This window comes from Varanus komodoensis, unplaced genomic scaffold (assembly GCF_004798865.1).
Source record: "Varanus komodoensis strain SLA01 unplaced genomic scaffold, ASM479886v1 scaffold44_3, whole genome shotgun sequence".
NCBI lineage: Eukaryota > Metazoa > Chordata > Lepidosauria > Squamata > Varanidae > Varanus > Varanus komodoensis.
Window position 1 is genome coordinate 1,437,583 of NW_025336010.1, and position 22,294 is coordinate 1,459,876.

Genomic DNA, 22,294 nt, shown 5'->3' on the forward strand with positions numbered 1-22,294 from the left:
AACCACTCCCGGCTTTTCAGTTTTGCTGTGCAAAATACCTCAGTCTCGGTCAGTCCATCATGCTCCTTGATTCTCCATTTTCTTCCGGGTCTCGTTAGGCCTTCAGGGACCCATGCACGCTGTGACACCAGTGATCCTTCCCCCTCCATGGGGACCAACTCGGGCCCCAGGGACAGCAGGCGCAGGATGTCCCTCCCCTCTTTACGGGGACCTGCCGCCGCCTTCCTCCCGAGTGCTGCTGGCACTGTGCTTACACGGTGTCCTGGGTGTGCCAGGTGCATGATGTGCTCAAGAGGACAGAGACCCCCCTCAGCAGCGAATGCAGCCTGCTCCCGAACTGCTTGGCTTTCCTTCCCCGTCCGGGCACTGGGTGCTTTGCACAGCAGATCCGAACGGGAGGATCCTCCCCATGCTGCCAGTGACACAGCTCCCCACCAAGTCCTCCTAAGTGAAGTGACCGTTCACAAGAGCATTCCTCTCCAAGTCAGCCAAACCCCAGGCAAAGTGGGGGGTGTGGTCTTCCACTGTACCACCCGAACAAACCTCAGATGGGCTTCCCAGACCAGCCGCTGTACTTGATTCATTGTAGGGCATAGACCAAAGCAGCCCCCCGCCCCCCGCAGTCTAGAGCCCCTCAGATATTCTGGGCTGCCGTTTCCTCTATCCGTGCCCTAGTTCCTGGGATGATGGGAGCAGTGGTCCGGAACATCCAGTGGACACGGCATGAAGTACTGAAAGGGGCCACTGCTTTCCGGAGTGAGCACTTTCTCTGGGGGCCCAAGTGGCACCCTCAGCATCATGCAGCATCGCACTCTCTGCTCTCCCGCAGCGCGCGCTCAGCCCGAGCATCCTTTGGGGAACTGCTGTGGGCGGCAGCAGCTCCAGACTCCGTGGACACGGAGCCTGAACACACCTCACAGATGCCCAGCAGCAGGAAACGCACCGGGCATTACCGAGCTTCTCAGAGCCCCAAGAAACGTCCAAGAAAACAGAATCACCTTGGATGCAGTTTCCCATCTTCTGATGTTTCAGAAACAGTTACATTCTCATTTTAATGCAACAGTTCATTAACCAAACATGCAACCCAAATATTTTGTCTCATTTCCTTATATCTAACACTGAACAAAATGGGCACTGCAGTCCCCAGAAGACCATTTCAAAAGCTCTGACAAGCGTTTGCTCAGTGACCCTGCAGGGGAAAGGAAAGAGGACATAAGGCGATCATTTGCATGTCGCTGTGATCTGATGGCATGGCATGTGTCCCTAAACAAAGGCACTGGCAGGGAATGTCCTGCACAATGGAGAATGCAAAACAGTGACGAGGATTTAGTGCAAGCAGGGAGATTCTTACTGATAAGCCCGGAGGGGGCATGACAGCGAGCGAGCACGCTTCGCTGGGCCACGTCAGCTACACACGCACGTGTGGGGAGGGGCCACAGTGCAGTCCCTGCGCCAGATGCCAAAGGTCCCGGGCATCTCCAGGTGAGGCCAGGCTGGCCTGCCTGAGCCCAGAGGACCTCTGCTGTCAGCCAGGAAAGACAGAACTGACTCAGCACGGAGCAGCTTGCAGGCTCCCGTTTCCACAAATCCCACTCCGCAGGATCATGCGGTTTCCACAAGCAGAGTTCCAAGGCTGCCCTTCACACATCCTTACCTGGGATCCTGTTGTCCAGTGCTACCCCTTCCATAAAGTGGAATAACTTTGTCGCGGCTGATTCCTGCTTTGCACACTGGACACACCTGCCTGTTGGGTCTGGTCTCCAGCCACTGGAGGCAGAAAAAAGAGCAGGACCGAGTAACGCGCTGGAAAGCCAGGGAAAGAATGTGCTACAGTGACCACAGAGGACGGAGCACCGTGCAAGGGCAACCAGCCAGGGGCATGCTGCCTGCAGAGCGCCAAACTGGCTTCCCTCTGCCAGAGCAGGCGCCATGCTCCTGATAGGCCAAACCAGGTTTACTGCATTTGCATATGGAGGACAGATGTTTCCACCACTTGTGTGTGCGTGCGAGTGAGTTGGTACATGCAAGAGGCTATGTCTTCTCATGTCCCAGCTCAAACCCATGGACTAACATGTCGCCATTCCGCTCCACCCCACACCATACAGAAGCTGGCGTAGGGCCTGAGATAAGAATTCCTGGTCCAAAACTCACCTTCACCATGAAGCCACTAAATGGCCCTTAAGTGACCACCTCAGCATTCTGGAGACATTAATTCTAACCTGTCTTACAGAGGTGTTGTAGGGGTTGGGTTGCCAAGAGAATGTACACCACATGCTCTTAACCCCCCAAATGTAGGAGAATGGCCCTCTTCCTCACCTGGTGCCACCTACTTGCACCATAGGAACACCCTATAAGAGGTAAAGGCCTCGCCCCTCTGCAGCTGGTCCCACATGCCAGGGCTGAGAACATGGGCACAGTTGTGGCCCGCGTGGGGGGTTCCCACTGGGGCAGAACGCTGGACTAGACAGGCCCTTGGCCTGATCTGAGAGAGCTCTTCTGATCTTCTTAGCAAACTGCAAACAATTGCATGCTGACATTAATCTCCATATTGGGCCCCACTAGGGAGATTCGACATGCGGTGCATTTAGGAATAGAAAGGCACATCGCACCTTCTCACAAAGCCCTGGAGAGCAGAGGAGGCGGATTGTGCAAGATTAGCTGATGAAAGACAAAGTAAAAGACAACCAGCCTTACCTGGTGTAAACAAGGCCAACTGTTGGGATCCCCAAAGTGTCCACAGGCCAGGAAGGGAGCAGAGGGGCGAGGAAAGAAGCAGAGTACGCTTGGTGTTACATATGAGCAGCACAAGGCTGGAATCCAGCCAGACAGGTTCCACAGTCACACACTAGAACAGCTCTCGCAAGGTGAAAAGGAACCAAGAGACTGAGACAAGCCTCACCCTTTAAACAGGGCCTTCCGCAAGAGCCCTCCACAGTGCCAGGCCAGGCCTCGGCCTGAGAAGGGCGTGATTGAGGGAGGGGCACGCCCAGAGCATGCCAGCAGCTCACATCGCGGGCAGACTGCCCCTGAGCCCACCAGCTCCCCCAAGGTCTCTGAGCCGCAGTGCCGGGGGGGCACCCAGGAATTCCCTCCGGAGTCCCAGGGAATGGGCAGGCACAACCTTTGGACCACCACCAATACAAGAGATCCTGGGACTGCACAGGCTGCTCCACAGGCTCCCCCCACAAGTGGCCTGACTCTGAATTCCACCCCAGTCCCAGCCAGCCTCCCAGTAAGCAGGGCAGGTTTCTGAATTTGTGGCAAGGAGATGCATAACGGGGCAGAGATGCACCCTCACCCTCCTGTGGGTCTTCAACCCCATTTATATTGTGCCTTGGGGGGAGGGGGGAGAAAGAGGGAGAACCAAGGTTCTGGAGCTTTGCCTTTTCTTTCAGCTAGCAAATAGCTCTCCTGGGTGACAAAAATGAACGAGAGAGAGAGTGTCTCTTTCACACAGTCTTACTGGGCATACACTTAGAAATGGATACAAGTCAGGAGAGGCTTGAGATCCTTTCAGTTCTTGCCTGGAGGTAGCTCAGTGTCATATTCAATTAGTCAATTATTAATTTAGTGTGAATGGACATGGCCACAGTAATGTGGCTGCTGCCAAAAGAGATTTCCACAAAGTCGAGGGAAGACCAAGAACTTTTCCCACTGGAGTCACATAAGGAAATCCATGGGTGTGTGGCAAAAAATTTGGCCAAAGCTCAGTGAAGACAGAAGCACCACACATGGGCAGCAGCTCCAGCAGGGTTTCAACCTGCAGCCTTCCCACCTCTCCAATGAAAAATACCAGGGAAGCGCTCTCTCTCTCTTTCGCCCTGCCTCACTCCCAGCAGGCAACAGCTGCTTGGAGAGATGATTCCGTAAAGTGGCATGGAAGCATTCCTATGAGCGGACCAGCTGGTCCATGAACCTGACTGGCAGCCCCGTGTTTTCCTCTCGGAGCACGCGCATGTGCCTCCTCCGGCTCAGACACTGTCTGTCATCCATTGTGGAACACCTTCTTGCCTAGTGCTCACACCACTCTGCTGAAAAGTCAACGGCGGCTGTTTTTGCCCACGATTCAGCTACTTAAGCCAAGAGTTGCCAGCCAAAGCATCCAGAGGACCATCCTTTGCCTCCCACCTGCTTCAAGGTCTCTTGAGCTAACAAGAAACTCTCCAGGAGCACATCTCTCTGTAGCGGCTGTGCAAAGGGAAAAACAGAAAAAGAGCTGGCCGTGGAACGTGTCACACTCTAAGGTGGCCACGGCACTGGAGCCAAGGGAGCTACGGAGGGGGAGAGGTGGGACCAGGAAGACAGCATTCTTGCTGTCTCACTGAGTGAGTTAGGCAACATCAGAGGGCTACATCCTGGACCACGGCCAGGATCACTGAGACTCCTCTTACTCTGGGACTGGTGTGCGCCACAAATGCACCTGCAGCCATTTCATACATTCCGATGCCATTCAATGACTGCCACTTGTTCCTGTGGGGAAGAAGGTGTGCAGCTGCACTTGGGGCAGCAGTGAGGTTAAGCCTGGACATTTGCACCTCGTGCCTGACAGGGCCAGTGCTGGGGAACGGGGATGAAGGGATGCTCGGCCACTTCCCCCAGGGGTCCCTGAAATACAAACGTACTCCTTAGGAACATGGCTGAAGACTCACAGAGCAGCTGTCCAAAGAGTTCATGTGTTGCCCCTGTGCCTTAATTACAGTATTTAAAATAATTAAATACACAGCTCAGAGTATTTGGGAGAGATGGCAAATGAAGGATTGAACCCCACAAGTAGGACACTGACCAGAAGAGGTGCCCACACAGGCTGATCACAGCATCCTTGGCAGTGTCCAAGCAGATGTTGCACTCAAAAGTGCTATCCTGGCCTGCATTATCCCCGTTGCTGCTGCTGCCACTGGTCCCACCAGCATTGGAGCTCTCTGAGGAAGCAGAAGCTGCAGGCCCTTTGCTGGCCATTCCTGGCTTTTCTTCTGGCCCAGCCAAGAATCTGTATTACAACTGAAAAAGGAAGACTCCAAAGTCACCATTATATTATTTTGCAGATGTGGCCACAAGCACAGTACCAGAGGCTACTTCTGCACGACAGAAGCACTCAGGACAGGTTTTGGTCAGACTGAGTTCAGCCAGTTCCAGAAATCCTGGATGGCCTCAGCAACGACTTGGCATGGATGGGGCCAAAGAAACATCCAGCCCCCCCCGGGTTGAGCAAAGCCCCAGCTGCTCTCGGCCACAAACATTCCACTCATAGCTTATGGATGGTCCCCAAATGCACTGCATGGTATTAGCAGTACTATATTCATGCCTCACCTTTTTCAGGAGGCTCAGAGCAGCATTTTGCTAGCAGAGCCAAGCCCAAGGACAGGCTTAACAAGGCTGGAAGACGGCTGAACTACTCACAGCTCCTGGCATGGAGCAGACTGCGCAACACATAATTCAGCAGACTTTCTCTTTGGCTCCCAATCTGCCTCCTGCATGCTGTGAGCAGTGATTATGCTGAATGGCCATGGGCAGGCAGAGTAGGAGGGAGCACCTGGAGCAGACATGGCAAAGAGCTTTGCCACAGTGGCTCCTTAAGCCCAGAGGGTGGCACTGCCCGCGCATTTCTTGTAGTTGCTCACATGGCAAGCAGCCAGTTCCATGTGTTCCGACTCCTGGAGGCAGGGTAGGCTGGCATGGTTCCCCTTCCACTTGCCTTGCTGCTTCCCCTGGTCAACAAGAACAGGGGAAAGAAAGGCAGCGGCACAGTCTCTTGCTTCTATAAGGTTAAAGAGCTATTCTTAGGCCTTGGACTCACTAGGAGAAGAAAAGGGTGAGCTAGCCTTCTCCAGCTCTTGAGATCACTCTGGAAGGAAGACTTTTGATATCTGAAGTGTGAGAAGCCAGAATCCCTCCTCGCTTCCCATGGAGCTCCAGGGATACATCCAGTCTTGCAAGTAAGTACAGAACAGCTGCTAGCTCCCCAGAACTTTCCATGATCCTCCTTGGTCTCTGTCCTAAAAGCTTATCCATCTCACCCCCTGCAAGCCCTCCTCACTTGCTGTAAGTCAGACATGGGCAAGAAGTAGATATGGGAGTGGAAATCCAAAACCAGCATGAGATCTACCTTCTGCTCACCCCTGCCTTGGGGGATCAAGTGTGTAACCACTTACAAGTTTGAATTTCTGGGGCAGGAACAAATACACAGAAGAGCACAGCCAGAGAAGAGCCAAAATGCTGATGAAGGTTTCCAAGTATTTATATCTGCCACCTCATTGGCCTACCGAAGGCAACTCTACTGGACGATTACAGAAAAAAAATGGAAGCAGGAGAAGACCGGAGCAATTCACTTAGGGAGCCGACTGCCAAGCTTCTCCAGCAGCAGCAGGTATCTAAACATTCAAATTACCTTTTCAGCCCAGAACCAGCAAGAACCTGTTGCTCTACTTGAGTTTCTTGGACTCCCACCTGCATTCAGCTGGGAAAGGTCTGTTTGCCTCTGATTTCTCAGGGTGAAATCCTCTGTCTCACAGTGGATGGTGGGAACACTACGAGATCCCTTTCGAGAGGGGCTGGAGCAGGAGACGTAGGTCAGCACTCGGATCCTGTAAAGTCTGGCTGCTTTCTGCGCCAACAGAAGCGGATCCAGCGGGGGGCCAGTCCGTGTTAGGGTGTCTGCTCAGTCAACTCCTACCTTGCCACGCCTTATGCTATTTCAGTCTTCCCCAGCCCTGCCATGTCACCATGCCCATGGAGGGCATGCTGGCTGAGGATGACGGGAGTCACCGTCCAGCACATCAGGAGGGTCCCAGGTCAGGGAGGACTACTCTGTTTATATCATAGAGGCAGTCTGTGAACATTGAGATTCTAGAAACATCACTTTCACAGACACAAGGCTTCAAGGTATCAAAACATGGTTGCCAATCAGTTACAACAGCATCCACCTTCTATTCCAATTCAAAAGCCAAGAACAAGCAAACATCAACCCTGGCAGCACAATTTATTCGATTTCACTTTTCATGGAACTGCCAAACAATGACAGATTTTTAAAATGTGAAATTAGACAACTTTTGGCCAACTCCATCATAGGTGCCTGTTGAGGTTATTGAAGGACACCTAAGGTATGTTATGATTTAATCCACACACTCATTATTAGCAGGGGAGGCTTTTTTTAAGATTTCCTTTTTCATTTCCTGCCACAGCATCACACCGGAACAAAGGTAATTTCACCAATTGAATAGGACTGAGCTTAGCACTCAAAAATTAAAATTTGCCTGTTGCTTATAAATATTAAGTATAGTTTGTAGTTGATGAATCCACCAATTAAAAGTGAATTAAAGCTTCTAGTCCTAGTAAAGCTAAAGGATACTTTGGAACATGTAATAGACATAGCTGAGAAAATCCACAAGAGTCACCTTCAAGAGCCATCAATGGGCCCTCGAAGGAAAGAATCATATCCTTCAAATTCTTTCTTATGAAAGAATCACAATTTTGCCAGCTTACCTGAAGTGTGTCCAGCCCTTCTGCTAGTTTTCCCTGCAGAGATGCCTAAAGGAAAGCACACACAGCAAAGGCAAACCTCCTTATCTCTCCGCAGGTCATACAAAAAATGTCATTTTTGCACAAGGCAACCCAACCCAACAGAGGATCTGAAAAGGAGTCATGCCCACATCCCAGAGCACAGCAAGTGGGAAAGAGAAAACATCTATTTCAACAGAACTCTTTTCATTCAGTTACATCATTTTGCTGGAAGTTCCCAAAGGGCAGCCCTGCAATCCACTAGCAAGCCTTAATGGACATGGCTTCTGAGTTCTGCAGATGTTCAGTAGTTCATCCATTTCCAGTGAAGTCTTCACCCACATTTGGAATGGAAAACTGCCAACTGGCACACAGAAACTCTTCTTTATTCAGCAGGCAATTCTCCTGAGGCTTGATGCTGCCAGCTTACAATATAGGCCTAATCTGGATGTTAGCCTTCCACTGAAATGCTTGCACTCACTGGACCGTCAGCTCTAGCCCCCTCCGCGACCCTGAGTCTTGCGCCCATCCTGGCAGCATAATCCGAGGCTCAGTGCATTCACTGTCTCGCAAGCAAGCAAGGACAGCACTGCAATTGTCTTTAGGAGTGCAGTTAGGATTACAGCTCACGTCAATTTTTCTTTCTTGTTCTCTCTTGTTTTATAGGTGGAGAGAAATACCATTCAATAGAAATTTTATGTCAAGTTTGTAAGAAAGTTACTTTCCTGGTCCTCTGTGACAACACAATGTTTTGGATGCATCCTGCGTTGTTCACTGGATGAAGCAAGCTAACAATAAATAAATAAATACCCAGAGGATTGGGTTGAAAAAGTCTCAAGTGGGTGCTCAGTCAGATCTCTAAAATTCACATTTGACTCTCTTGCTTTTCAAACGTTTCTTTATCTCCTAAAGAACCTGATTATTTTTTCTGACTATGCCTAGAAACTGCACAACTTGAAGGAAGATAGTATTACGAAAACTTAATATAATCAACTGAGAATGTGTATATTTTGTATTCTCTCCTAGCAAACGGATGGTTAACAATATGTAAACCATTTAATATGCATTCTTCTACATACAAGAAAATGAAAGAGAAGCTAAGATAGCCAGTTAAAAAGGCACATAAATTATTTTCCATATCTGGAATTGTTACATAATCAAAGGCTTAGGAAATCTGCACAAGATGCAGTTACTTCAAAAAAAGGTAACTTGTTTTGTTTTAAAAGGTGGCTATAATTCTATTTACACATGGAATTGAGCCCTGTAAAACACAGTGGGGAAAAATTATTATTATTATTTAAAACATTTCTATGCCGCCCCCATCGCAACAAAGCCTCGGGGCGGCTCACAAAGAATACATAAAACATACATAAATAATAATAAAGCAATTAAAAGAAAAAAAACAACAACATTTAAAAAACCCCGGTGCATTCTCGGCTAAAAATTTTAAAATTCTAATTAATACAATAATTTAGCAATTAAAATAAGTTTTAAATAAAAAGGTCTTAGCCTGGCACCGAAAAACAAATAACGACGGCGCCAGGCGGACCTCTCTGGGGAGCGCATTCCATAGATGGGGCGCCACCACAGAGAAAGCCCTCCTCCGGGTACTCACCCTCCTTATATCATTCACAGAGGGTTAAGCACAGGGTGCAAGTCAGGAACACTCTTTTGTCATTTAACTTTCACACATACAAAACTTTTTTTGGAAACAGTGAGAGGACCAAAGTCCAGTTTACTTAAATGTCTACACCATCTTGGGCAGCTTCAACCAATAGTCTTCGCAAAAATGCTGTAGTTATGAATGTACAAAAAATGTGGAAGTCCAAAGGAATTTTACTGACAACAGTTGCACACAATTTGATTAACTATATCAAAGAAGCAGAGCTAAGATCCATTCACACAGCACTTCCCATGTGCCACTAAACAGACTGAATGTTCTGGGGCATCTGAATGCATGCATTCGTGCGCTGAGGAGATGATGATTAAATTGCACTTACATCCTGCCTTTTCCCCTCCAGTGAGGAACACAAGGTGGCTTAGCAGTAAGGACCATCACACTGGCAGGGACAAGAGATAAAGCCATTTCAGTGGCAGCCCATCACCGTGGAAGTCTTCATGGGATGTGTGCTTGACTCCCTTGCTTCCTGCTTTTACGTGTGTCAAAGATGCCAGGAGAGCATCCCAAGAACCATGAGGTTCTCTGGAATGTCCCTCCAGGCCCACAGTCCCTTCAGCCTCAGGAGGGGGTTCTGGTATCTTATTCCTCCTCACCACCTGCAATTGCTGCAGAAAGAACAGTTGCTGCCTGCATTCTGAGGTTCTAAAAGCACAAGGAGCCCTAGGGAGGTCTGCAGAAGAGTATGTGGAGGGAAGGGAGCAAGAATGGTCAGGATATGAAGAAACATATCCTTTAACACCCATCTAGAGTGAGAACGCAAGGACAGTAAAACAGGAATGTGTACATCACCTCTGCCACTCCCCAAGGCTGCAAACAGCACATTTGGATATTGGAACCATGGAAACTTCAGAGTTAAGAGGCTCCCATCTGATAAGATGGGAACACAGGATGGCACACTCCATTGCCTGAACATTTAAAGTCTACTTTTAATTGAACATGTTCATTGTAAGTTATATTGTAACTGTTGCTGCTATTTCACTATTGACAAAGTGAAAAAATGGGTTTTTCTTTTCAAAATCATGCCATTCTTTGATAGCATAATCCAAATAATAAAAGCAAACCATTTTGAGAGAATAGTCTCCATTTGAAAGGCAAGGCAGAAATCCCAGCCCGCGGCTGCTGCTTCCAAACAGTGCCCCCTTCACGCGTTCAGGACGCCACAAGGGCGGCTGTTCTCCAGAACCAGCATGCGGAAACGGGTCCACAGCCCCGACCCTGGAGCTCCGCTGAGTAGCAAGTTCCACAGAGCTCCCCTCCTCACTGAGCGTGTCCCGCTTGCCCTGGTCCGAGCAGCTCTTCCCCCATCGTGGCAAGGGCCCCGCTCGGGGCGATCAAGGCTCCCCGGCATTTGGCTGACGGGCCCCCTTCGAGCTTCTCCAAGCAGGCCCGCTGCCGCACAGCGCCCGGAGAGCGTCGGTCACCGAGCCGGGGAGAAGCCGAAGACCCGGGCAGCAACACCCGCCCCCATCTCGTCTCAGCGGCCTTCCGCAACCGGGGCCGGCAGATGTCCCGGGCCACGGCGCCGTCGTGCCAGCAGCGCGGCTGGGCTGCGGAGGCCGCGTCCCCGTGGCCGCCCCACAGCCAGGCCCACCAGCCCCGGGAGCCCCGCAGAGGGACCGGGCGCCGCAGCCGCGCCCGGGACTCTTCCGCTTTCCGCTGCCGCCCAGCCACTCGCGCGCCCGCGCCCAGCCGCCCGGCCCGGCCCGGCCCGCCCCCTCCTCACCGGGGCAGTCGCGGAGGCTCCTGGCGGCACCGTCGCCGCCCCGGTCTGGGAAACTCCACGTCGCCCCGAGCCCGACGGCAACGGTCACCTGACCCCCCCCAGGAAGTTGTCTGCACCGGAAGCGGGCGCCTTCCTGGGCGCCACGGCCCGGCGCGGCGGCGGCGAACCGCGGTTCTGGGCTCCCTTCCTCGGAAGAGGCCGCCCCGGCCATGCTGGCAGCCGGTGGGGGAGTTGCGACCCCAACGTCTGGAGGACCCAGTGGGGCAGCCGAGCGCTACGCGCTCCTGGGAGAGCAGAGCCGGCCTTCCCCGGCACTGCCTTTCCCGGCGCGGGGCTGCTGGGACTTGCAGTCCCAGGCTTCGGGAGGCACACAGGTGGGCGGGGCGAGGAGCTGCCGCCAGCGGCGGTGACGTGCCCCTCTTTCCGGCGCGGCCGTCTTCTTCTGCAGCGGCACAGGCCGCTGCGCCCCCCGCTCCGCCCGGCGGCGAAGCCCCCGGGCAGCTGAGCGGCCGGGACCACAACCCCCAGCAGGCCCCGCGGCCGGGCCGACCGGCATGGCGGAGGGCGGCGGCAGCAGCAGCGAGGACGAGGCGGCGGCGGCTTCGGCCTTGGCGCGCTTGCGGGAGGCCACCTGGGAGCCGGCGCGGTCACGGAGTCCCCCGGCCGGTAGGAGGAGATTTCGCCGCTCAGGCGCGCGAGCCCTGCCGGGAGCCCCGAAGCGCCGCGCCCCCGAGTCTGGCCGCTGTGAGCGACGGGTCGCCTGGGTTCTCGCGCCCCCGCCGCGGAAGGCGCCTCGGAGGCCGCTGCAGCCCGGCCGGGGCGCTCGCTCGCTCGCCCGCTGGCGCCCAGGGTCTGTTCTTAACCGGGTGCCGCTGCCGCTTCGGGAGCAAGTCACCGGGGCGCGCGGGGATCGCGCCCTCAGGCCTCAGCGCGCGGCGGGCCTGAACACGGAGGCGCCAGTGCAGCCCGCGGGACCCGAGTCTGGCGCTGGAGGAGCCGGCGCAGCAAGGCCGCCGCTCCGCGCCCACGGAGCCGCCCGGGAAAGCCCTGCACCTACCCTCCCACCTGCCGCGATTGGTGCAAGGGTCCCCGGGGGATCAGCGCGATCGGAGGGCAAACCTGGCCGTGCATCCGTGGTGATGCTCGGTTACCTGCACCCATCCTCCGTCCCGAGGCCCCGTTGCAAACGGTGCGCCCACCCATGCATTTTTTTTCTGACAGGATTCACTGTGCTGGCTTGGAGTGAGTTCCCATACAAGATATCAGGAGGACGCCAGGCTGGATGGCAGGGGCTGATTTACAGGAGCAGTTGCTTGGCACGTGTGGGCCCAACCACTGCCCTGTTTCTCCTTCCTCCTCTGTGGGGCCTTTCATCCCGCTCTCTTGGACCACCACAACTTGCTTCAGCCCTTAGATTGTTCTTCCATCACTTTCCAACCCCTCCACCCCAGAAATTGTGGCTAACAGCTGTTGTGACCATGCAATAAACTGGTTCTGCCTTGGGGGGGGGGGGTGCCTAGGGCAGGAGTAAAGGAAATCTTTATTGTTAGAGGGCAGCAGGCAAAATACGAAATGGGAGCCCACTTCCCAGGAACTGTCATGTTCCACGGGCCCCTCTTCCCTTGCCTGGCTGAGCTAGGAAAGCCTTCCCTAGCAGAATGTATAATAAATACTGCTTGGCAGCCTCCTCCACTGTGACACGTTCCAGACATTTTAGAAGACAGGTCCCAACTTTCCTGGCCATTGACTGCTGGCTGAGGCTGGAACCATGATGACTGGCATACTTTAGCTCAGGATGGACAACTTGGTGCCCCCCATTCCTCGTGCTAGCTGAGGTTTAATGAAACTGTCAAAGCCGTGCAGAGAACAGCAGTGTCTCTGCTGTGTTGCAGGTTCCTTAACAGAGTTCAATTTTCTGATCAGGTTTATGTTCAAGAAGGACATTTATTCATGAGTAAATTTGAATGTGCCAAGCTATTTCTAACTGTGACTATTTTAATGTATTAATGTATTTTTAAAAACTTTCAGGTATATTTAAGAAGCGCAAGTTCCCATCAGCTGAACCTAGCATCAGGTATCTTTTGTGCTCTAACAGTTTTCTGGGCTTTCAGACTGTGTGAGGACCTGCTTTGCATGCAGGAGGGCCCCGGCTGGGTCCTCAGCATCCAGGAAAGGATGCTTCCTAAAGGCATCAGGAACCTTTGCTGCCACCCCGTCGACAGTGTTGGACTCGATGGGCCCGAGTCTGCTTCAGTGTAGTGCAGCTTCCTATGTCCTGTGTAAGGCAGCGTAATTGCATCAGTAGAAAGCAAGATCTGATCTACATAGTCATGTGAATTATGTAGTACAGCCCAGGTGAGTTGTGTCTCCTCAAATACAGTTGGAACTCTCCTTCCAGCCACCCACACAAATGCCCTAGGCAAAATCTAGGCCCGGCCATTGAGATTGTGCCTCTGCAAGGTCAAGGTGTGTTTGATCCAGGAGTACTCCATGGTACACTTCTTTATCTGATTTTTGAGCTGGTAGAGAAGAGGTGCACTTTGGACTAAAACTTCCAGGAGCCCAACACTGCTGGACGGTGCCAGACTGGGGAAGGCTGAGAGTCCCTGGAGGGCTTTTCCATCCCCACCTCTTGCAGCTATAAATGATGTATTGAACCGTGGCTGCTTGATGTAATGTATTTATTATACTGATATCCCACCACTTTTGGTGCAAGGAACCCAAGGCAGCTTGCATAATCCCCCACCCTATTTGATCCTCACAGCAGCCCCAGGAGTTAGGTTAGGCTGAGACTCAGTGACTGGCCCATGGTCGCTGAGTGGGGACTGGAGCTCAGGTCCCCCAGCTAGTCCTCTTGCCACCACGCCACCATGCTGGTGGATGGGAAGGGGAAAAGCCAGCGTACGCAGAATCCCGTGGCCCGTTCTATCCCTTCCCTGCCTACCAGTCGGTAAGTTCCTGGACAGGCTGGGAGGCCTGTCCAGCTGCTTTATACCATCCTGAGGCAGAGAAAAGAAGCTGTTTGGCCTTTCTGCTCTGCCTGACCCTTGCCAGCTTGCCGTAGAGGGCTCCAAACTCAGGGCACCCTGTTAAGCGCGCAACCCATAGGACTGGGTCCTTGGCCTTTCTTTATAGCAGGCCCCAAGATGGTGCTCTCCAGATGCAGTGACTACAGTGCCCAGAACGCCAGGTGGCTGGGGGATGGTGGAAGTTGCCGTCCAGCACAACTGGAGGGCATGGAGTTGGGGACGGTGCATCAGCCCTCGACAGGGTGTGGCGTCTCCTGTGCCAGCCACCGCAGCCTCAGGTGCGAGCCCAAAACCACGGGGCCTCAGACTACGGCCCGTGGGACGGATCCGGCTCGCTATGGCCATCCATCCGGCCCGTGCTGCTGTTCACTGCCCGCCCGCGCGCACGCTTGCTGCATGGATGGAGAGGTGGTGGCTTGCGCGCTCGGAGATGATCTCTGAGTGAGCGAGCCGCCGCCACCTGCCTCCTGTACGCACGCGCTCGCCGCTGCATTGCAGTGCGGGCAGGGAGGTGGTGGCTTGCTCGCTCAAAGATGGTTTTGGACTCGCTGGGAGATCTCCGAGCGAGCGAGCCACTGCCGAGTGTGCCCGACGCCACCTCACATGCGCCCGACAGCGCCTCTCCGGCCCGCACCCCCACCTCACCGACCCGCAACAGTCACCGCAGCCTTTCAACTGGCCCCCTATTCAAAAAGTTTGAGGACCCCTGCCCAAGACCTTTCTTGGAACATCTGCATTCACCTGTGCATACCTGTCCTACATCTTACTGCCCGCAAAAATGTCTTGTCCTTGTTTTTTAAAAAGATTGGTTTGAAAAACAAATGCAATGAAACAATTCATTGCTAGTACAGAGGCTGACCTTTTCCAGCTGTTCCCGTTCTCTTTGCTTATCACAGTCCTGCTAGGACTACGCTGGTGCCTTTGCTGAGGAACTTCGACAAAAGTGTTTGGATGCCCAGTTGCATTACTCATCTCAAGTAGCAGAAACCACAGCAGCTCTTCCCTGGCAGGGCTTGTTCTTCCGCACGGCCTGCTTGGGCCAGTCATTCTGGCTTTAAGGATGATGGTCCCCGATCTGCCTCCTGAGGGCACCAGGCTGGGGAAGTTGGACTACTGGGGTTCCCACGTACCACCTGCCAGATGCTTTGGTCTTCAGTGCCGAGAGTCCTGGAGAGCATGGTCAAAGGCCAGGTGTGCTGGGCACTGCAGTCCAAACTATCCGGGGGGCCCACAGTGCAGGCAGCTGGACTGACTGCTCTGGAGCCCTTTTTCAAGCCTAGCAGTGCCGTCTTACCCACGTCTCCTGAAAAGTAACCTCCACCGAGTTCAGTGGGATGTACTCCCAGGTAAGCGCGTAAGATGCATTGTGGGAAGGTTGGATGCCTGATCTTTATGCCTTGCCTTGGTCCAGCTGCATTTTTGCCGTGCACACATGCAGCTCTGCGGCTGTCCCCGGGAGCTGTTCTGAGCCATCACTGGAGGAATTTCCTCCAAGACAGTCATTCCAGTGTTCCAGGTCTTGTTTGTGCTCTTCGCTTTTAAGGCAAGGGAGGCAGTTTTAAGGCAAAGGAAACATCTGCTCTGTTTGTTTGTTCCCTTGAAACAGAGAGTGGATCAGCGACCAGGGACAGGATGGAAATGAACTGCAGACCACCCCCAGCTTTCGAGCACATGTCGCAAAGAAACTGGCAGCCATCCTGGACAGGTAGCTGCAGGTATTTTATTAAATATCCTTTGTTCCTTGTGACTTAAGACAGTTTCTGAGAGCTTTTCCCAGAGGAAAAAAGCAAACATTTTAAAGAGCTGTAAGCGCTCTCGTCATACAGGGATTCTTGTGTATGAGATTGAAGGCTCTTCTCATGCTGTGCAGGGAGTTCCTGTGACAGGGAAGTCACTCGTGACTTATTCATTTATGTACTTGTTTGTTTTGATTTGTGCCTCAGCTTTCAAACCAAACGCAGTGCTCAAGATGATTTACATCATTAAATTGATGAGGACAATATATTAAAATCCAGTCAAAACATAGCAGTTACCACAAGCCCCTCTGAAGGTAGCATTCCCACAAGGAGGGCCTGGCGGAGGCGCTTATGAGCCAGGCAGGCTGTAATGGGAGGAGGCCGTCCTGGGATGTTCACTCTGCACGGGGTCATGGCCAGCACTCGGAATTCCTCCCAGAGACAGACTGGCAGCCAGGGGAGCTGCTGCAGAAGGGCGGCTGGGTGCTCCCGGCAACTGACCACTGCAGCCCACTCAGAAGCGTTGCGTGTGGCGGCAGGTTTGGGTTGGAAGGCCAAGCCATCCTCAGCCCTACGTCTGCCCTGCAGCGTGGATAGAGGAGCACATGGCAGGGCTGGCGGAAGCCCACCCGCTCCTTCCCCACTCGCAGCCCCATCATCTCCGTCCTGATGTGTCCAGCAGAGGTGGGCCCGTCCTCTCCCACCCAGGCCCTCCAGATGTGGTGGGCTGGAGCAGGAGGGGGATCCTCCCTGGCGGAGATTGAGCGTTGGAATCCAACACATCTGGGCTTAAATTATTCTTCAGAAACAAAGGAGGCTTAACTTAGAAAGCACTTGAACTCCTGTTTTGCTGTACCGCTGTTCGGTGGGAGATGTTACTACCCAATCACAGATGCGCAAAAAGGCCTGGACTTCTCTTATGGGCAGCTTTTAATTCTGTCCCTGTGGGGGAGGAAAGTGGCTTTCATCTCTGAGCAACGGTGACTCGCATGTTTCCCCGTGTCTGTCTGTCTGTCTGTCTGTCTCTCTCTGTCTGTCTGTCTGTCTCTGTCTCTCTCTCTCCCTCTCTCTCTCTCTCTCTCTCTCTCTCTCTCTCTCTCTCTCTCTCTCTCTCTCTCTCTCTCAGTGTCACTGCAGGTGAGTCTTTGCTGGCTGCAGCTGCAGCAGATGGAAAATGGCTGGTCCCCCACAAAGGGGGAAAGGCAGATAGCAGACCCCATAACTCTGGCTCCCAATAGGTTAGGGGTGTGACTTTTGGGGGAATAAGAAAGCCAGAAAAATTAAGGGGGCAAGCATCCCCAGGGAGCCATGGACCAAATGGAGGCCACGGAGGCATTGGCAACCCTTGTCTGTGGCTGAAAACAAGCAGCACCATAGGAAGGCCATGCCTGGGCCTGCCCTGCCCTGTCCTGCCCACAGCACCCGGAATTTTAAAGGGAGCCCCAGTAACATGATGCCTTTTCCCCCTGTGCAAACGCGGCTCTTCCTTTCAGTTCAATTAGTCCTGTGGAGCCCCCGCCCTGGCCAGGGCCGAGTGATGTGACCGTCTCGGAGACAGAAGACGATGGTGAGTCGTCCACCAGGGCCAGCATTCCCTGGGTGCTCTGCTGGCTGCCCTGGGAACTCGGGCCCAGCAAGTGCTTCTTGAGAATGGGCCCTGTGCACGCAGATCTTGCGGGGGCCGCTTCGGGCATGGGGGGGCTTCATCAGGCTCTCCAGGGGCAGGTGGCTCGAAGCCCGCGGGCGAGACAGGCCTGCTCTCGGGCCAGGATTCCCCTCCTGCCCCGCCGTTGGTCCACAGAGCAGCATGCAGCTGTGCTTCTGGCCTCCGGGCCCTTCCGGGCGGGGTTGACCCCGTTGCCTGCAGCTCACGCCCCCCCTCCTTTGTGTCCAACGGCTTAGGCTTTCGCCTCTTTTCTTCATCTGTCCCCGGAGACTGTGGGACGCCGGAAGCTTTGCCCCCCGGGAGGAGGCGGCTGCAGCGCTCCAGCTCCAGGTGAGCCCTGCTCCACTGCATGTGCTGTTGCCAGGACTGGGCCCTCCCGCCTGGGGGCCTCTTGGCCTGACAGGGCGCCCCTGGCCTCAGGCCAGAGCATTCCTCCTCCAGCTGGCCAGGCACCCTTGCTGTGCATTTGGCACCCCGGTGGAGAAGGGGAGCGGCCCACGATTGCTCCGTCACCCCCTTGTCCTCAGCAGTGCGGGCAAGCAGAGGTAGCCGCCCCAACCGCCACAGGGGGCAGGACAGTGCCCAGCACCTCAGCCGCGGCCCACTTGTGACGAGGGGCTGCGAGGCTGGGGACTGGCTACCATGGGGGTGCTGGCCATGCCCCCTTACACTGCCTGCCCACAGGGCCTTGCCAGACCAGCCCAGCCCGGCAAGGCCCACTCGAGGGGCGGACTCTGGCCCACGGGGTATGGTGGCAATCCTGTGTCTGTGCCAGCCTGCTGCTCAGAGCAGGCCGGCCAGCTGTCCGGGGGCGGCAGCACCCTCCCATCCACGTCCTGCAGCAACAGGGATCCGGAGGCACGCTGCTGCCAATTCTAGAGGCGGCCGCCTCCCCCAGGATGCTGCCCTTCTCGCTGCAGGGGCCTGGCCAGCGAGCAAGGCCACCGTTTGCCCTTCGGGGCGCCGTGTGCACTTCCGGAGTGTCTGTTGGAGAAAGGCTGCTCTCCTCCGCCTTGGCGATTTTAGGGTGGCGCAGAGGCCCAACCTCTAGTCTCTCCAGAGGAACGTGTCAGATTCCGAGGGGGAGCGAGGGCAGAGCAGGGCAGATGACTTGGCGGTCTCAGGGTTACCGTGTGAAGCTACTTGGAGCACATGAGCTGGCCTTCCTTGGGAGAGAGGGAAGCATTTCATAACCGGGTTGGGAAGGAGACAGAGGGGGAGTTCCCTGGCCCTGTCAGGTGGCACCAGGCAGACTGACTGGGACGTGTCAGACATTCCCACCGTCCTGCCCTCAAGCAACAGGCGTCACCCTGAGGGCAGAGTCAGAACCTTTCTGGATGGAGGGGAAATTCAGTTTTGATTCAGCTTTTACATGGGCAGATGCTACTTCCAGATCACAAAAGGAGCATCACTTTGATTAAAGCCGTTTATAGCTGGTAGAGCTCAAAGGACTGCCTGCGCTTTTGATTTTAGCTCTGCCTTTGGATTCCTGATAGTTGGCCACACTGACTCAGGCTGGTGAATCTGGAGCTGTCAGTTGTTATCTTTGTATCTTGCTTCAATTGTTTTAATACATTTTGTATACCACCCTATGCTTTGATCCTGAAGGGTGGCATATGAATATTTAATTGACGAATAAGTGTGCCAAGGCTGCTGGCTGGGGGGCGCTGTCCCAGGCCACGGGCCCCTCCCGAGTCTTGCATTCAGCCCCGCAGTGGCTCCGAACGGAGCCCACCGAGCAGCAGGAGGCCATGGGCCCCGCACCATTCCCTGCCTTGTCTGTGTCTCTTCCAGCGAGCTGGACAGCGACCAAGAATGGCAGAGATGCCGGGAAGCTGCTGTGATGGCCGCAGACATCCTCAGGCAAGGTGGGTTGCTGATGCCATTGCAGGATTGCAGCCAGAGCTGCCAGGCCGCAGTGCCCCCCGGAAAGAAGACAGTGCCCGAAGCACAGAGAACACGCGACAAAGAGCAGGAGGCAGTCGGCACGGCACAGAACGGCCGAGCCGCTGCCAAGACGGAGGGCTCCTCGTGCCTTGGTGTAATGGCGAAGAAGAAGAAGAAGAAGAAACAGAAGAAAGTCCACACAGAGTGATGGTTCCACCAACCCCTGGTGCCAGGGAGAGCTGTTGGGTTGTGGAGGGTAGCCCTGTCGCGCCATCAGCAGAAAGGGGCTCTGTGGCGTCGTAAAGACGGGTGCGCTGATGCTGGTGGCCCTGGGCTGCGTGTCCTAGCGGGTGAGCAGAGGAACAGGCCGAACGAGTGACTGCGCTGTTGGAGCAAATGGGCTCTCCGCCGGGCCCGCCAAAGCAGCTGCTCCAACCAGCAGCGAGGAAGTGCCTCCTCTCCATTCCCGGCATGTGGCCACCAGAACACGTCCCCCATGTTCCACTGCCTGTCTTTGAGGTTCTGCTCAGAGTGGAATGCGGCTTCATTTTTAGAGACAAGCATATTCTTTCAGTGCTCCCTCCCAAATTTATTTTTTATTAAATCTGTCAAAGGGCATTAGAATTTAGCAAGAGCTGCCTCTCCAGGTCTTTACTATGAAAGGTCTCCTTCTTCATTGCACACTGGTGCCTGGTGGGTAATGTGAGAGGACCAGTTCTGCAGTGACTCGGTTGCCCTCGATCTCGTAACCCAGTTTCTGCAGCAAGACGCCTCTCGAGTCAGTGACTGTCTCATAAGCTGGGGGTGCCGAATTGTCTTGTTCTTGGGTGCATTCTGCCTTCCCATCTTGATGGGTGGGTGAGGCTGGATGGGCCACGTGCCCTTCAGCACAGCTCGGGCTTCGCAGACAGAATCCAGAGGCAGATGTTTAAATGGGGCTGCTCTCGCAACAGGCAGCATTTTTACTGTTCCCAAGGAATGGAACTAAAGCCAGGATCAAAAACTGATGTAGTTATAAGAGGCCAAATGAAAGCGATGCTCCTGCAAGCCTCCAGAGACCCAGATATCTCAAGGGACTCAGCTGTCTGCTAGAACATCAATTCTTACAACTGCTGACTTGCAGGTAGCACTTTCTAGGGCGCAGCTGCAGGTTCGGCCTCATCCTGATCTCAGGTCCGATGTTGAAAGAGCTTGTTAAAATCTGCAGCTACTTGACCACCAAAGTAGGGAATGTCGCCTTCCCTCTTGGTGATGCTGCAGAAATGCGTTGCTCTTGTTCTGCCTTGTGCTGGCCAAGCAGTTCAAGAAGCATCTGGGTGGAACTTTGGCTGGCGCGTTACACTTGGGAAAACCTGAAAGCTCTGAAAAGTGAGTTACCCCAGTGCCTCCTGGAAAAAGTAGGTGAAATTTTGGGATATAAAACCCTGCTAAATTTATCTTGCCTAGGAAGCTCTTCCCCCACAGATGCACCCCTCTCCTCTCCACCCCTTTGAGTTTCTTCATCTAGCATTGAGAACTCGGCTGGCCCAGAAAGTGTGACCACTTCACTGGCAGTCTTACCAATATTCCCTTGTTATTTGCAACTTTTTGGATACTAAAAGTCCACTGGAATGTAGTTTTGCTGACTTTATAGGCAGGCAACATGCACAATACCCTTGCAGATACAACCCCCCCTTCTGACTTCCTGAAAATTAAATATATTTACATGGCAAAGCTGAGCAGGTCACCCTTTCTGGAGCACTTGCATGGCACCAAGACAACTCTGGTGACTGCAGCTGTCCAGTGAGGCATGAGGGACACCCCAAGTACAACTTGCGGGGCACTGGGGGCCGGCAGAAGCACACTGGCCCGAAGCACACTGCTGGCGCGCTCTGCTTCTCATTGATAATTTGCTTCCAGTTTTCCTTTGCTTGCTTTTCCCTCCCGAGTTTCCCGTCTAACATTTCGGATGTGACATTTTGGTTCCATGCTAGCAACAAAGAGATCTTGGCTCTTCCTGCTTTAACGCAGCATTGCCACTTGGAGAACTGGCTCAGCAGAAGCCAAGGGTTAGGCTCATGTGTCCTACACAAAAGTCTCAAAGTGAAGGAAAACTGAATCCTGCAGTTTGGAAGTAATGTAATTTTGACCATATTCTGCATTTTTTTGCTTCTGATGGATGCCCTGCACAATATTCACACCCAGCATCCTCTGTCGTCTGTGCAAGGGGCTTTTCAGGGTGGAAATCGGGAGAAATAAGAGGCTGAGAGCTGGGCGAGCAGATTGAAGATACGTGCTTCAAGTAGAACGTTCTGTGATAAGAAATGGCTGATTCTACCAGTGGTTAAATTTATGCTTGCTCTGGGTGTGGCTGAGGTTCTGTTGAGAATCTTTGCTTGCTAGAAGAAGAGGTTTGGGGCTGATAAGATTCAGGGAGGAAAGAACTAGGTGCAAAGTACACTGTCGGAAGTCCTCCTCCCTGACTAGTGGAAATTTCAACCAAGCACCATCTTATTTTTAAGCAATTTGTGGAAACTGCTCATCCTCTTTGGATATGCTAGTTTTTTTGTTTTGAGGGGCAGGCAGGTTACAACTATGAGGACTAGCAACTTAGTTTGCTTTTTTTTTTTAAATGGAAAATTAAATTCTTAGAGTCCAGTCTAAATTACCAGTATCTGCATGGTCACCCAAGTTAACTGCTGATTCCTTGCCTGGGCTTTGAGCACATCATTTAATAACACTTTGAGCTGAAAATACTTATCTTCGTTGGGATTTCAAAGCGGACTGGGCCTTTCTTTCCTAGCAAAAGCAGGCAGTTGGCAGGCACTCAGAGCACGGTGGTCGAGTTCCTCAACACAGGCACCAGCGCACCTTCAGGCACCCCTGTGGGGTCCGTGGGTATTACCCCACGGCCTCTGACCCGCTGCTTCCTGGACTGGCCCTCCTGCAGTTCCCCCCTTGGCCAGGCCTGGGGGCTGTGCGCGCACAGGCGGGGCACAAGCCTTGACAGAAGCAACAGCCACTTTTCTCCAAGGCTTGGTGCCCTGGATGTCCAGCAGGCTCTGCGGCCCTTTCAATGGGATGGGCTCCCGCCACAGG

The 22,294-nt window shown here is 53.7% G+C and overlaps 2 protein-coding genes across 10 annotated transcripts in view; one reads left to right on the top strand and one right to left on the bottom strand.

Annotated features, from left to right (window-relative positions):
- RNF185 (ring finger protein 185) overlaps positions 1-11,006 on the bottom strand; it is a 16,742-nt gene extending 5,736 nt beyond the window's left edge. Inside the window, exons 1-6 of one of the 9 annotated variants that reach the window (XM_044444430.1) lie at positions 10,899-10,983; positions 9,495-9,554; positions 7,480-7,524; positions 4,784-4,998; positions 2,695-2,713; positions 1,655-1,767 (exon numbers count right to left, since the gene is read on the bottom strand). In XM_044444430.1, coding sequence (XP_044300365.1) covers positions 1,655-1,767; positions 2,695-2,713; positions 4,784-4,956 — 305 coding nt within the window. In that variant the 5' untranslated portion in view covers positions 4,957-4,998; positions 7,480-7,524; positions 9,495-9,554; positions 10,899-10,983. Of the gene's footprint in view, positions 1-1,654; positions 1,768-2,694; positions 2,714-4,783; positions 8,873-9,494; positions 10,617-10,898 lie in introns of those variants that run through there. The other 8 variants (XM_044444426.1, XM_044444428.1, XM_044444427.1 and 5 more) reach the window with 8 other exon arrangements.
- A 381-nt stretch (positions 11,007-11,387) lies between these two features.
- On the top strand, positions 11,388-19,844 carry CUNH12orf43 (chromosome unknown C12orf43 homolog). Its single transcript, XM_044444425.1, has 6 exons — positions 11,388-11,564; positions 12,927-12,972; positions 15,534-15,632; positions 17,157-17,230; positions 17,566-17,659; positions 19,124-19,844. Exons 1-6 carry the CDS (start codon positions 11,453-11,455, stop codon positions 19,422-19,424), a joined length of 726 nt encoding a protein of 241 aa, XP_044300360.1. The 5' UTR covers positions 11,388-11,452; the 3' UTR covers positions 19,425-19,844.
- The last annotated feature ends 2,450 nt before the right edge of the window (positions 19,845-22,294 follow it).

Excerpts from the sequence above, each read along its gene's own strand:
- CUNH12orf43 (XM_044444425.1), top strand. The coding sequence starts at position 11,453 with ATGGCGGAGGGCGGCGGCAGCAGCAGCGAGGACGAGGCGGCGGCGGCT. Across the intron at positions 12,973-15,533 it reads TCAGCTGAACCTAGCATCAG|AGAGTGGATCAGCGACCAGG; the intron begins GTATCTTTTGTG and ends CCCTTGAAACAG. Across the intron at positions 17,231-17,565 it reads CTCGGAGACAGAAGACGATG|GCTTTCGCCTCTTTTCTTCA; the intron begins GTGAGTCGTCCA and ends CCAACGGCTTAG.